The sequence below is a fragment of the Muscardinus avellanarius genome (genome assembly GCF_963383645.1).
Source record: "Muscardinus avellanarius genome assembly, chromosome: 7".
NCBI lineage: Eukaryota > Metazoa > Chordata > Mammalia > Rodentia > Gliridae > Muscardinus > Muscardinus avellanarius.
The window spans coordinates 64200630-64216092 of record NC_137793.1 but is presented as its reverse complement, the minus strand read 5'-3'; the positions used below and the strand labels follow the sequence as shown (position 1 = coordinate 64216092).

General features: G+C 41.6%; 1 protein-coding gene across 4 annotated transcripts in view; it reads right to left on the bottom strand.

Moving 5' to 3' along the window:
* LIN9 (lin-9 DREAM MuvB core complex component) overlaps positions 1–15463 on the bottom strand; it is a gene marked incomplete at both ends in the record, with an annotated part of 94317 nt that overhangs the window by 37911 nt on the left and 40943 nt on the right. For all 4 annotated transcript variants that reach the window (XM_080699055.1, XM_080699056.1, XM_080699057.1 and 1 more), the window contains 3 exons: positions 3358–3491; positions 9813–9970; positions 12983–13108. In XM_080699055.1, coding sequence (XP_080555181.1) covers positions 3358–3491; positions 9813–9970; positions 12983–13108 — 418 coding nt within the window. The remainder of the gene's footprint in view (positions 1–3357; positions 3492–9812; positions 9971–12982; positions 13109–15463) is intronic.

The following is a 15463-nucleotide window of genomic DNA, read 5'->3' as shown; positions in this document are numbered from 1 at the left end:
ACTAAATTCCCATTATGCTTAGAGAAAAACTATTTTGTTATAAAAAATTCATTATTCATGGGGGGAGTAGTGGGAATTAAATAAAGAGACATCCTACCACTGAGCTACACCCCCATGACTTTTTATAAATTTGAGACAAGGTCTTGATAAATTGAGAATTTATAATTTTATAAACTGAATTTATAATCCTCCTGCTTCCACCTCCCTAGTGACTCTGATTAAAGGCATGTGCCACTACATCATGTGTCATATTATTAATGTTCACCAGGTGTGGTGGCACACACCTGTAATTCCAGTATATAGAAGGCGGAGACAAGGAAAATCACAGGTTTGAGGACAACCTCAGCAACATAGTGAGACTTAGCAAACTAGCAAGATTCTTTTTTTTTTTTTTTTTTTTTGTGGTACTGGGGTTCCTGGAAGCCCTTCTACCTCTGGGCTACACTCCCAGACCTATTTTTACATTTTTATTTGGAAACAGGGTCTCCTAAGCCAGCGCGCGCGGCTGGCTTCGAACCTGTGCGATCCTCCTGTCTCTGCCTCCCAAGTGCGGGGATTACAAGCGTGCGCCACCACGCCCGGCAGCAAGATTCATTTTAATAAACAAAAAATAGCCGGGCGTGGTGGCGCACGCTTGTAATCCCAGTGCTTGGGAGGCTGAAGACAGAAGGATCACAGAGGTTCGAAGCCAGCCTCAGCTACTTAGTGAGGCTCTCAGCAACTTAGTGAGACCCTGTTTCCAAATAAAGTATAAAATAGGTCTGGGAGTATAGCCCAGAGGTAGAAAAGCCCCTAGGTTCCACCCTCAGTGCCACCAAAACACACACACACACACACACACACACACACACACACAAACAATTAAAAAATTAAAAAAAATAAAGGACTGGGTATAGCTTGAAGTTAGAATGTCCATGGACTCAGTCCCCAGTACCACCAAAATAACAAAACAAAAAACAGAGCCAGGCATGGACACACATGCTTGTAATCCTAGTACTTGGAAGGCTGAGACAAAAGAATTGTAGGTTTCCCTGTTTAAAAAAAAAAATAAAAGCCAGGCGTGGTGGCGCACGCTTATAATCCCCGCGCTTGGGAGGTAGAGATAGGAGGATCGCGCAGGTTCGAAGCCAGCCGTGCACGCTGTCTTAGGAGACCCTGTTTCCAAATAAAAATGTAAAAATAGGTCTGGGAATATAGCCCGGAGGTAGAAGGGCTTCTAGGAACCCCAGTATCACCAAAAAAATGAATAAATAAGTAAATAAAATAAAATAAATAAAATAAGTCTGGGAATGTAGCACAGAAGTAGAAGTCCCCTGAATTCCATCCCTAGTACCACAAAATAAATGAATGAATGAATTTATTTTGCGGTATTGGGGATAGGACCCTGGGGAATTCTACCTCTGAGCTATACTCCCAGCCCTATTTTTATATTCTTTATTTTGAAACAGGGTCTAAGTTGCATAAGGCCTCACTAATTAGCTGAGGCTGTCCTTAAACTGTGATCCTCTTCTCTCAGCCTCCCAATTACTAGGATTATTAGCATGTGCCACAGCACCCAGCTAAAAATAAATAAAAATTTAAAAGGGGGGCGGGTTTAGCACAGAGGTAAGATGCCTCTGGGTTCAATACCCAGTACCACAATGAAAAAAAAAAAAAAGACATAATGGGGTCCAGTATTCTAATGAAGTGTATTAAAAATTTGAAACATCTGAATTCTAGTCCCAGCCTGAAAGAAAAACAATTCTTTGCTTTCAAGTAATTGTTCGATGTACTTATGTCTTGGTATCATTATGCAAAAAGTTATAGCATTTTGTACAGCCTTAGCTACTTAGTAAGGCCCTCTGCAACCTAGTGAGACCCTGTTTCAAAATAAAAAATAAAGCCGGGCGTGGTGGCGCACGCTTGTAACCCCTGTGCTTGGGAGGTGGAGACAGGAGGATCGTGCAGGTTCGAAGCCAACCGCGCTGGCTTAAGAGACCCTGTTTCCAAATTTAAAAAAGTATAAAATAAGTCTGGGAGTGTAGCCCAGAGAAGGGTTTCCAGGAACCCCAGTACCACCCCCCCCAAAAAAAGAATAAAATAATAGGGCTAGGGGTGTAGCTCGGAGGTAGAATGCCCCTGGGTTCCATCCCTAGTGCCACAAAAAAATAAATAAAATAAATGTATAAATTAAATAAATTAAATTAAAAAATAAAAATAAAATAAAAGCACTTTAATTTTTTTTTTTTTTTGGTGGTACTGGGGTTCCTGGAAGCCCTTCTACCTCCGGGCCACACTCCCAGACCTATTTTTACATTTTTTTTATTTGGAAACAGGGTCTCCTAAGCCAGCACTCGGGGCTGGCTTCGAACCTGCGCGATACTCCTGTCTCTGCCTCCCAAGCGCGGGGTTTACAAGCGTGCGCCACCACGCCCGGCTAAAAAGCACTTTAATTTTAATGAAGGAGGACTATCCTCTTCATCAGTACCTGGAACGAAGATGCTGTATAGAGCCGGGCGTGGTGGTGCACGCTTGTAATCCCAGCATTCAGGAGGCTGAGGATCGTGGTTCGCAGACAGCCTCAGCTACTTGGTGAGGCCCTCTGCAACTTAGTGAGACCCTGTTTAAAAAATAAAGAATAGCTGGGCATGGTGGTGCATGCTTGTAATCCCTGCGCTTGGGAGGCAGACAGGAGGATCATGGAGGCTCGAAGCCAGCCTTGCTGGCTTAAGAGACCCTGTTTCCAAATAAAATATAAAATAGGTCTTGGAGTGTAGCCTGGAGGTAGAAGGTCCCTGGGTTCCATCCCCAGTACCAAAATAAATAAATAAATAAAAAAGAATAAAAAAGGGGGTGTAGCTCGGTGGTTAAATGCTCCTGGGTTCCATCGCCAGACCAGCAAAAAAAAAAAAAAAAAAAAAGATTATACACAGCATAGCTTCTTTCCTGAGATCATTAGTCAGGAGCAATCAGTGCAGGTACACAGAAGTATGGTATTGGCAAAGTACAACAGAGGGGTTCTAGCTTCTTTTTTTTTTTTTTTTTTGGTGGTACTGGGGATGGAACCCAGAGGCTTTCTACCTCTGGGCTATACTCCCAGACCTATTTTCTATTTTATTTGGAAACAGGGTCTCACTAAGTTGCTGAGAGCCTCACCAAGTAGCTACTTAGTGAGGCACTCCATAACTTAATGACACCCTGTTTATAAATAAAGAATATAAAATATGGCAGGGAGTATAGCTCGAAGGTCAACTGCCCCTGGATTCCACCCCCAGACCCGCAAAATAAATAAATATATAAATAAAAGCAACAACAACAACAAAAATACAACATATTTAATAGACATAAAACACAAATGTATTATAAAATACTACTCACAAGAACTTCATAGTCAGGGATGGTATGAGTCCCCAGCCCTGTCCTATCAAATGTTACTCTATAAGTGGCATTGAGGGTATCCACAGCATCTATCTGTCCTGTGAACAGACCGTCATGAACACCACGCAATCGTGCTGAGGAAAGAAACAAAGGCATTATCATGTTTCAGAGATCCAAAGAATTTTCAAGTATAAAACTATTCTAAGCATGAAATTTAAAACAAAATGCATAGTGGTGTTGCTTATTAGTTTCAATCCAAGCATGTACGTGTGTGTGTGTACGTGTGTGTGTGTGTGTGTGTGTGTGTGTGTGTGTGTGTGTGTGTGTTACTGGGGATGGAACTAAGGGGCTTTCTACCTCTGGGCTACACTCCCAGACCTATTTTATATTTCATTTGGAAATAGGGTCTCACTAAGTTGATGAGAGCCTCACTAAGCAGGTGAGACTGGCTTCAAACCTGAACAATCCTGTCTCAGCCTCCAAAGTACTGGAATTACAAGTGTGCACCACCACGCTTACTCAAGCATGTACTTTTATTTTATGTTTAGAGAAACAACAAAGGTTGATTTTTTTTTGGTCTGTTTTTGATGGTACTGGGAAATGAACCAGGTTGGGGGTGGTACTCTAAGCCACACCTCCAGCCCCCCCCTTTTTGGTGGGACCCCCCCCTTTTTTTTGGTTCCTGGAAACGCTTCTACCTCTGGGTTACACTCCCAGACCTATTTTTGTATTTTTTTATTTGGAAACAGGGTCTCTTAAGCCAGCACTGCTGGCTTCGAACCTGTGTGATCCTCCTGTCTCTGCCTCCCAAGCTCGGAGATTACAAGCGTGTGCCACCACGCCCGGTGCCATCTAGCCCTTTTTATCTAATCATTACTATTTTTTTTTTTTTTTTGCAGTGCTGAGGATTCTACCTCCAAGATACACCTCCACCTCAGCCCTATTTTATTTTGAAATAGGGTCTTAATAAGTTGTGGAGGGCCTCACTAATAGCTAAGCTGGCTTCACCTGCAATCCTATCTCAGCCTCCCAAGTACTGGAATTACAAGCATGCATCACCACGCCCGGTGACCTTTTTATTTTTTATTATGAGACATGTTCTTGTTAATTTTCTAAGGCTGGCCTGGAACCTGAAAACCTGTCTCAGCCTTCCAAGTACTGGGATTATAGGTGTTTGCCCGGAAAAAAGGTTTTCTTGAAACAAAAAAAATAAACTTATAAATGATGATCCTTGGGAGCTGGGCATGGTGGCACATGCTTGTAATCCAAGTACTTGGGGGCTGTGAAAGGAGGATGAAGGTTTAAGAGCAGCCTCAGCAACTTAGTGAGAACCTGTTTCAAAATAAAGAATAAAGAGCTGGGCTTGGTGGCACATCCTTGTTATCCCAGGATTTGGAAGGCTGAGACAGGAGGATCCTGGTTCCAGGACAGGTTCAGCTATTGCTTAGTGAGGCCCTTTGCTACTCAGTGAGACCCTGTTTCAAAATAAAGAATAAATAATAGTGCTGGGAGTATAGCTCAGAGGTAGAATGCCCTTGAGTTCTATCCCCAATACCTCAAAATAAATAAATAAATAAATAAATAAATAAAATAAAAAGGGCTGGAAGGAGCCGAGTGTGGTGGCACATGCTTGTAATCCCCACGCTTTGGAGGCTGAGACAGGAGGATCACACAGGTTCAAAGCCAGCCTCAGCTACTTAGTGAGACTCTATTTCCAAATAAATATAAAATAGGAGGCCGGGCATGGTGATGCACACTTGTAATCCCAGCATTCAGGAGGTTGAGACCAGAGTATCGCAGTTCGTGGAAAGCCTCAGCTACTTAGTGAGGCCCTCTGCAACTCAGTGAGACCCTATTTCAAAATAAAGAATAAAAACAGGGCAAGGGGTGTAACTCAGAGGTTGAATGCCTCTGGGTTCCATCATCCCCAGACCTGTAAAAATAAATAAATAAATAAATAAGAGAAATTTAAAAAAAAAAAAAAAGGTCTGGGAGTAAAGCCCGGAGGTAGAAAGCCCCTGGGTGCCACCCTCAATACCACCATTAAAAAAAAAAAAAAAAAAAAAGTAGATGTCCCTGGGTGCAATTCCCAGTACTAGGGGGGGAAAAAAAAAAGCCAGGCATGGTGGTGCATGCTGGTAATCTCGGCATTTGGGAGGCTGAGATAGGAGGATCATAGTTTGCAAACAGCCTCAGCTACTACTTAGTGGGGCCTCCTGCAACTTAGTGAGATCCTGTTTCAAAATAAATAAGCCAGGCCTGGTGGCACACACTTGTAATCCCCGTGCTTGGGAGGCGGATACAAGAGGATGGTGCAGGTTTGAAGCCAGCCGTGCTGGCTTAAGAGACCCTGTTTCTAAATAAAAAGTATAAAAATAGGTCTGGGAGTGTAGCCCAGAGGTAGAAGGGTTTTCAGGAACCCCAGTGCCACCAAAAAAAAAAAAAAAAAAAAAAAAAAGAATAAAAGGTGGGGTTGGGAGTGTAGCTCAAAGGTAGAATTCCCCTGGGTTCCATTCCCAGTACTGCAAAAAAAAAAAAAAAAAAAAAAAAAAAAATCCTTAATTTGGTATATGAATGAAATCATATAGCTATCAAATAAAAATAAAATATTTTAAGCTGGGCGTGATGACATATGCTTGTAATCCTAGTACTTAGGAGTCTGAGACAGGAGGATCTGAGGTTTGTGGCCAAACTCAGCTACTTAGTGAGGCTCTCTGAAACTTAGGAAGACCCTGTTTGCCAATAAAGAAAATATAGATCTGGGGTGTAGCTCAAAGGTAGAATGACCCTGGGTATCATCTTGAGTACAAAAAAGAAAAGGGAAATATTTTTTAATTACCTGGAGTTTAAACTCCTAAAAAGACAACAAAATAACTGGCCATTATACTAAAAAAATGAAACACTAAGAGTGGTTCAATTACAGGTGGTTTATACCTGTAATTCCAGCTACCTGGGAGGCCTTAGCCAGTATTTGGGAGGCGGAGATAGGAGGATCCCAGGTTTGAGGACAGCCTCAGCAAGTAGTGAGGCTCTCATCAACCTAGTGAGACCCTGTTTCCCAATAAGAAATAAAATCAGCCTGGGGATATAGTTCAGAGGTAGAATGCCCCTGGGTTAGATCCTTCGATCAATCTCTCTCTCCTTCTACCTCGTGCACCTGCCCGTATGGCTGACCCTTGCGTGGCATCTGGGGACCTAGATTTCTGGAGTATTCCCACTGTTCCCTATTAATAAAAGAGTCAACTTTGTCTAGATTGTTTCTACAAATAAAATGGCTTATGCTGAACACCTGCTTGCTTGCTGTCTGTCTGTCTTTCATTCTTTCTTTCAGTCTAGAATTCCAGTATGTGCTAGGCAGGAGGTGCCCACCCCCACTAAAAACTCTGGGCACTGGGTCTCTAATGAGAGCTTCCCTGGTCCACAACACTTCACATGTGTTGTGACAACTTGTTTCTAGAGGAATTAAGGAAATCCTTTGTGAATATCAGAAGAGGACTCTTGTAAGCACGCACCTAGTTTCCTCTGGACTTTGCCGCAGGCACCTTTTACTTTGCTAATTTTGCTTTGTATTCTTTGATTTAATAAATTTTAGCCATAAATTGGTGCTAAGTACACTTCAGTTTTTCTAGTGAATCACACAATATAGGGGTGGTCTTGGGGACTGCTGCAGATAAAATCTTGTGTCACTATTATTTAAGTCCAGGCTGAAATACCATCAGAATAACCCAAAATAATATCCAGCATGAGTGAAAATGGTAAGAATGGTAGCAGAGCCAGCGTGGCAACATATGCCCATAATATTCCAGCTACTCAAGAGGCTAAAGTAGGATTGCAGGGCCAGCCTGCTGGGCAATGTAGTGAGACCCCCATTTCAAAAAAAAAAAAAAAGTTTAAGCTTTATATTAACCAAAAAGTATGATATATTTCAGAATACAGAAATTTTAGCCAAGTGTGGTAGCACACACTTGTAATCCCTGTACTTGGGAAGCTGAGACAGGAGGATTGCAGATTCATGGCCAGCCTCAGCTTAGTGAAGCCTTCTACAACTTAGCAAGACCCTGTCTCAAAGAAAGACCTTATTTCAAAATAAAGAATAAAATAATAGAGCTCGGAGTGTAGATTGAAGGTAGAATGCCCTGGGTTCAAGCCCCACTCCTAAAAAATATATATATTCAGAAATAGTATATGCAAAGGTATTTATTTTATTTTATTTTTATTTTTTGGTGGTACTAGGGGTGGAACCCAGAGGCTTTCTACCTCCAGGCTATACTCCCAGAACTATTTTATATTTTATTTGGAAACAGGGTCTCACTAAGTAGCCGAAGCTGGCTTTGAACCTGTGCGATCCTCCTATCTCAGCCTCCCAAGCACAGGGATTACAAGTGTGCGCCACCACGCCCGGCATGCAAAGGTATTTAAAAGGACTAAGTTGGATGTGTTGGTGCATGCCTGGTTGCAGGTTTGAGGCCAACCTCAACAATGTAGTGAGACCCTCAGCAACCTAATAATACCTTATTTCAAAATAAAAAATAAAAAGGGCTGAAGTGTAGTTCAGAGGTAAAATGCCCCTTGGTTCAATGGAAGGGAGGAAGGAAACAGAGCGTCAGGCTAGAAGTGGGAGAGCTGGTGGCCTTTCAGCATGAGGTTATTCAGGCCATCAATATGGATAGTAAAAATGGTTTAACTGGTGCAGGGCTAGTCAAGAAAACTGGTAATGTTGTCAGAAGCAATAGACTGGATGTGGACCAGTGGGTAAAAAACTGATCCTGCCAGTTAAAAGTGGTGAATTTGATCAGAAAAGAATAGGAACAATTCACAGCTCTATAAACCCAAGCTGTGGCACTAGCTGAAATGAGTGGCAGACTAGCCAGAAATTTAACATGGAAATCTGGAAATGAGAGAACCATAAAAGGGTTGAAATTGCTCTCACTCATCAATGGCTAAGGGAGAAACTATGCAAACGGGCAGGCAAGACCCAAGAGAATCTGGCAAAAAAATAAAAGCTAAGAGATGACTTAAAAACTGGCAGAAATTTTGTGTACATTTTCCACCCTATACACAAATCAAACTAATGCCTTTCAGACATTAGAGGATTATTAACTTTTTCAATGGGAGGCTGAAATGGGAAGATCACAGGTTTGAGGACAGCCTCAGCAAGTAGTCAAACTATCATCAACCTGGTGAGACACAAGGGTGGAGGTATAGCTTGAAGGTAGATTGCCTCTGAGTTCAATCCCCAGTACCACAAAACACACACACACACACACACACACACACACACACACACACACACACACACACACACACGCTGGCCGTGGTGACACATGCTTGTAATCCCAGCATTCAGGAGGCTGAGACAGGAGGATCGCAGTTCGCAGGCAGCCTCAGCTACTTAGTGAGGCCCTTTGCAACTTAGTGAGACCCTGTTTCAAAATAAAGAATAAAAAATAAGCCAGGCGTGGTGGTGCATGCTTGTATTCCCTGAGCTTGGGAGGTGGAGACAGGAGGATCACGCAGGTTCAAACCCAGCTTTGCTGGCTTAAGAGACCCTGTTTCAAAAAAAAAAAAAGTATAAAATAGGTCTGGGAGTGTAGCCTGGAGAAGGCTTCCATCCCCAGTACCACCAAAAAAAAAAAAAAAAAAAAAAAGACTAAAACATAGGGTAAGGGGTGTAGCTTGAAAGTCAAATTCCCCTAGGTTTCATATCCAGACCCACAAAAACAAAAATAAAAACCTCTGAGCAAATTAGTGTCTGACCAGGTTGAACAGTCCCCAGAGTCATTCCTATGAAGCCAGTCTTAAAATGTATAATAAAATGAAGCTGGGCGTGGTGGCACATGCTTGCATTTGGGAGGCTGAGACAGGAGAATTGTGGGTCATGGACAGTCTCAGCTACTAGTTAGTGAGGCCCTGTGTGACTCAGTGGAACCTTGTTTCAAATAAAAAATTAAATAATAGGGCTGGGGATATAGCTTGGAGGTAGAATGCCTCTGGGTTTTATTCCTGGTACTGGAAAAACAAAACAAAACAAAACAAAACAAACAAACAAACAAAATATATATATATAAAATGGAAATTTAAAAAATTTCATCTTCACAGCACTTTGCTTTAGTTTATACTGCAGAAAATATTAATTTGAACCAGCATACTCTTCTAATTACTTTAAAAATATATTTCATACATGAAGAAAAATGACTAAGTAAGTTACTATATATCTACAGCTGAGATTTCTATTCTTTATTTTGAAACCGGGTCTCACTGAGTTGCAGAGGGCCTCACCAAGTAGCTGAGGCTGCCCGCCAACCGTGATCCTCCAGGTCTCAGCCTCCCGAATGCTGGGATTACAAGCATGCGCCACCACGCCCGGCTTACAGCTGAGATTTCTAAATCTCTAATGGAAATTATCTTGGCTAGAAACTGTAAATCACAACCATAATGAGCTTGTCTTCGTTTACCTGTAACTTTGGTTCCAATAACCAGAGGTAAAGGGATTTCATCTGGGAGATCTTTGAATTGTGAAACATCTGCAACTTTCCTTTGTTGTAAGAGCCTTATTTTCTGCCGTTTTTGTTTTAATGCTGATCTCTCTTCCTCAAAAAATGCAGAAGAACATCTAGAATAAATTACAAAAACATATAAATGAATAACACTCCTATACAGAAGCTGAAGATCTGACCATCCATCTCATTATTTCCTTTATCCTTCCCTTTTTTGGGGGGGTACTGGGGATGAAACCCAGGGGCTTTCTACCTATGGGCTACACTCCCAGACCTATTTTATATTTTTATTTGGAAACAGAGTCTCACTAAGGTACTGAGAGACTCACTAAGTAGGTAAGGCTGGCTTTAAAACCATGTGATCTTCCTGTCTCAGCCTCCCAAGTACTGAGATTACAAGCGTTCTCATTCCTTTAAATATATTTAGCCAGGTGTGGTGGCACACGCTTGTAATCCAGCATTTGGGAGACTAAGACAGGAGGATTGCGTTTCAAGGACAGCCTCAGCTACTTAGTGAAGCCCTTTGCAACTCAGGGAGACCCTGTTTCAAAATAAAAAATAAAGTTGGGTGTGGTAGCGCAGACTTGTAATCCCAGTACTTGAGAGGCTGAGACAGGAGGATTGTGGAGGTTCAAAGCCAGTCTCAACTGCTTAGTGAGGCTCTCAGCAACTTAGTGAGACTAATTCCAAATAAAACATAAAATAGATCTGGGAGTGTAGCCCGGAGGTAGAAAGCCCCTGGGTTCCATCCTCAGTACCACCAAAAAAAAAAAAAAAAAAAAGAATAAAAAATAGAACTGGGGATGTAGCTTGGAGGCAGAATGCTCCTGGGGTTACATCCCCAGTTCTAAAAGGGGGAAAAAAAAATATAGGATGAGTCAAAATATTTAGCCCAGAGCCAGGTGTGGTAGTGCATGCTTGTAATCCCAGCATTCAGGAGGCTAAGACTAGAGGATCGCAGTTTGCAGACTGCCTCAGCTACTTAGTGAGGTCCTCTGCAACTTTGTAAGACCCTGTTTCAAAAAAAGAATAAAAAATAGGGCAGAGGGTGTAGCTCAGAGGTAGAATGCCCCTGGGTTCCATCCCCAGACCCGCAAAAAAAAAAAAAAAAAAAAACACACACACACATATATTTATGTATGTGTATCTATCTATCTATCTATCTAATTTTTTGGTGGTACTAGGGTTCCTGAAAACCCTTCTACCTCTGGGCTACACTCCCAGACCTATTGTTTTATATTTTTATTTGGAAACAGGGTCTCTTAAGCTAGGGAGGCTGGCTTCCAACCTGCGCGATCCTCCTGTTTCCACCTCCCAAGCGCGGGGATTACAAGCGTGCGCCACCATGCCTGGCTCACAATTTAGAAAACCTGCCTTAAATTACAAAAGGGGCAGCCGGGCATGGTGGTGCACACTTGTAATCCCCCTCGCTTGGGAGGTGGAGACAGGAGGTTCATGCAGGTTCAAAGCCAGCCTTGCTGGCTTAAGAGATCCTGTTTCCAAATAAAAGTGTAAAATAGGTCTGGGAGTGAAGCCCGGAGGTAGAAGGGTTCCATCCCCAGTACCACCAAAAAAAAAATAAAATAAAAATTTAAACGTGATTTTCATGCCATGTTATGTCTACCACCTTGGAAGGTACATTATGAACTATTTTCATTTAAATAGTCTCAAAACCTGAATACAGCTGGGCCTGGTGGCACACGCTTATAATCCCAGCATTTGGGAGGCTGAGACTGGAGGATCATGGTTCGCAGACAGCCTCAGCTACTTAATGAAGCCCTCAGCAACTTAGTGAGACCCTGTTTCAAAATAAAGAATAAAAAATAGGGCTGGGGGTGTCGCTGGGTGGTAGAATGACCCTGGGTTCCTTCTCCAATACCGCAAAAAAAAAAATAAATAAATAAATAAATATTCAATCATATGTGGAGGCGCACACTTGAAATCCCAATACTTGGGAGGCTGAGACAAGAGGATGGCAGGTTCAAAACCAGCTTCAGCAATTTATTAAGACTCTTAGCAACCTATCAAAACCCTATTTTGATAAGTTGGGCATGGTGGCACATGCTTGTAATCCCAGTATTTAGGAGGCTGAGACTGGATGATCGCTGTTCACGGACAGCCTCAGTTACTTTGCAAGGCATTTTGCAACTCAGTGAGACCCTGTTTCAAAAATAAAAAGACTAAAAAATAGGGCTGGGGGTGTAGCTCAGCAGTACAATGCCCCTGGGTTCTATCTCCGGTACTGGAAAAAACAGAAAAGAGAAAAAAGAAAAAAAACATTTCAAAATAAAAAATCAATCCGGTGTGGTGGTGCACATCTGTTCTTGGGAGGCGGAGATAAGAGGATCATAGATTCGAGGGCAGCCTCAGCAAGTAGTGAGACTCTCATCAACCTAGTGAAACCCTATTTTAAAATAAAAATAGGGTTGGAGGTATAGCTCAGAGGTAGAATGCCCCAGAGTTCAATCCCCAATAAAACACACAAATAAATACAATGGAATAGGGTTCGGTGTGTAGCTCAGAGGGAGAATGCCTCTAGAATCAATCCTCATTACTGAGGGTGGAAAAAAACTGTTATGTTTTAGGATGAGTCAGTTAGAAAAAAGTTTTTTTTTTTTTTTTTTTAAATCAATGTATGCCGGGCATAGTGGTGCATGCTTGTAATCCCCACGCTTGGGAGGCAGAGACAGCAGGATCGCGCAGGTTTGAAGCCAGCCGCGTGAGCTGGCTTAGGAGACCCTGTTTCCAAATAAAAATGAAAAATAGGTCTGGATGTGTAGCCCGGAGGTAGAAGGGCTTCCAGGAACCCCAGTACCACTAAAAAAAAAAAAAAAAAAAAAATCAACATACGCTGTGTGTGGGGCTATTTGCCTGTAATCCCAGCATTTGGGAGGCTGAGACAGGAGGATTGAAGGCTGGAAGACAGCTAAGTAGTGAGACTATTTATTAACCTTGCAAGACCCTGTTTCCAAATAAGAAATAAAATTAGGCTGGTGGTATAGCTTGAAGGTAGAATGCTTCTGGGTTTAATCTCCAGTACCACACACACACACACAAAAAAAGTCAGCACAATAATGATAATATCAAGGATTTACTGACTTTATTTAAAATAAAAACATTATTTTTACCTCCGTGGTTTTCCCATAAGCCGCCTGATTTTTCCCCATTCTACTCTGGTTAATTTCCTTGTCTTCAAATTAGGAAAAGATTCTTTTAGACATACACAGAAGTCATTATCACCTTCAAAAAGTGGTCTGTAAAATAGAAATGGCATTTTATTAACATATAAAATGTTATTTTCTTAAAAATAAAATTCAAACTATACACATTCTAACTTTCTATATAAAATAATCACAAAATATTAAACTTACTCTTCTATCCCGTACTTAGATAAAATAAACATAAATTCAAAGTGCTAAAACTAAATCCTTGGCATTATGAAACAACTAATGTGTTAAAGTTACTTGGGAAGTGCTGTCTGTGCTTGAGAGTCCAGGAGATACTGATTTTGCTCAGTCTCCTATATGGGTATACATTTTTTGTGACACTATCTAGGTCATGGCATTAAATCTGATAAAAGACAAACAATAATGTTACCTACAAAGTTTCTTTGTCCCAGTGGTAATACCATCACCAAGGAGTTCTCTTTGGGATTAAACCAGTCTTAGAACACCAGAGTCTCTGGAGGATTAGAGTAGTTTTGGGGAGTCCAAAAACAACTCGGATCATACTAACCCTAAAAGCTTTCTTAAGTCAGTGGAAAACTTAAGGAAAAGATAAAACAATTCTATAGCTGGGTATATGAATATGAAAATGAATATCCAAATATGAATATCCATCAGATTCACAAGCCTCAAAGTAGATAACTAGTTTTGTAAACAGAAGGAAAAATTCCCCAGCAAAATAAGGAACAATAACTACCATACAAGGATGGATCAGAAGTCAGAATTTTTCCTTATTAAATTATTTTGTCAAAGCCTGGCGTGGTGGCGCATGCTTGTAATCACAGCGCTTGGGAGGCTGAGACAGGAGGATTTCGCAGGTTCAAAGCCAGCCTTAGCTGGCTTAAAAGATCCTGTTTCCAAATAAAATATAAAATAGGTCTGGGAGAGTAGCCCAGTGGTAGAAGGCCCCTGGGTCCCATCCCCAGTATTACTCTCACACACACACACACACACACACACACACACACACACACACACACACAAAGGGATTTTAGCCAAATCTTTTCTACTCAAACATTTATCAGCCGGGCGTGGTGGTGCACACTTGTATTCCAAGCATTTGGGAGGCTGAGGCAAGAGGATCACAATTTGCAGACAGCCTCAGCTACTTAGTGAGACCCTTTGCAACTCAGTGAGACCCTGTTTCCAAATGAAGAATACAAAATAGGGTTGGGGGTATAGCTTAGAGGTAGAATACCCCTGGGTTCCATCCCTAGTACTGCACAAACAAACATTATGTTTGTGTTTGTGTGTGTGTATGTATTGATAGGGATTGAATCAAGGAGCATTCCACTTTTGAGCCACACTCTCAGTCCTATTTTATTTTTGGTTTCAATACTAGGGATTAAACCCAAGGCCCATGCTAGGCAAGTGATCAGCCACTGAGCTAAACCCAGCGTTTTCACTTCTTATTTGAAAACAGGGCCTTCCTAAGTTGCTGAGAGTCCTGATAAACTGCTGAGGCCAACCGGCTTCAAACCTGTGATGTTCCTGTCTCAGTCCCCCAACTACTACGATTACAGGCATATACCACCATGCCCAGGTATTTATACTTATTTATTTATTTTTGTGGTACTGGGGGTGGGACCCAGGGGATTTTCTACCTCTGGGCTATACTCCCAGATCTATTTTATATTTTATTTGGAAACAGAGACTCAGTAGCTGAGGTTGGCTTCAAATCTGTGCAATCCTCCTGTCTCAGCCTCCCAAGTGCTGGGATTACAAGTATGTGCCACCACGTCCAGCTATTTATATATCTTTAAAGTCCTTAAATATTATCCCCAAAGTATAAAGACTATCCTTCTAAAATTTTTTTTTCTTTTGCAGTATTGGGGATGGAACCCAGGTGCATTCTACCTCCAAGCTATAGCCCAGCCCTAATTTTTATTCTTTTTTTTTAATTTTTATTCTTATTTTTTTGAAACAGGGTCTCAAAGTGAGTCACAAAGAGCCTCTCTAAGTGGCTGAGGCTGTCCATGAACTGCGATACTCCTGGTTTAGCTTCTCAAATGCTGGGATTACAAGCATGTGCCACCAAGCCTGGCTTTTTTTTTGGGGTGGTACTGGAAACCATTCTACCCCCGGGCTACACTCCCAGACCTATTTTTTTATATATGTATTTTTTATTTGGAAACAGGGTCTCTTAAGCCAGCGAGGCTGGCTTTGAACCTGTGCGATCCTCCTGTCTCTGCCTCCCAAGTGCGGGGATTACAAGCGTGCATCACCACGCCTGGACTGGCTTCATTTTAAAAATTTTATTTAGTCATTTTTATCATTAGTAACAATTTCTCTATTATTTATTTATTTATTTATTTATTTATTTATTTATTAGTACTGGGTAATGAAGCCAGGGGCATTCTGCCTCCGAGCTACTAGTTTTTATTC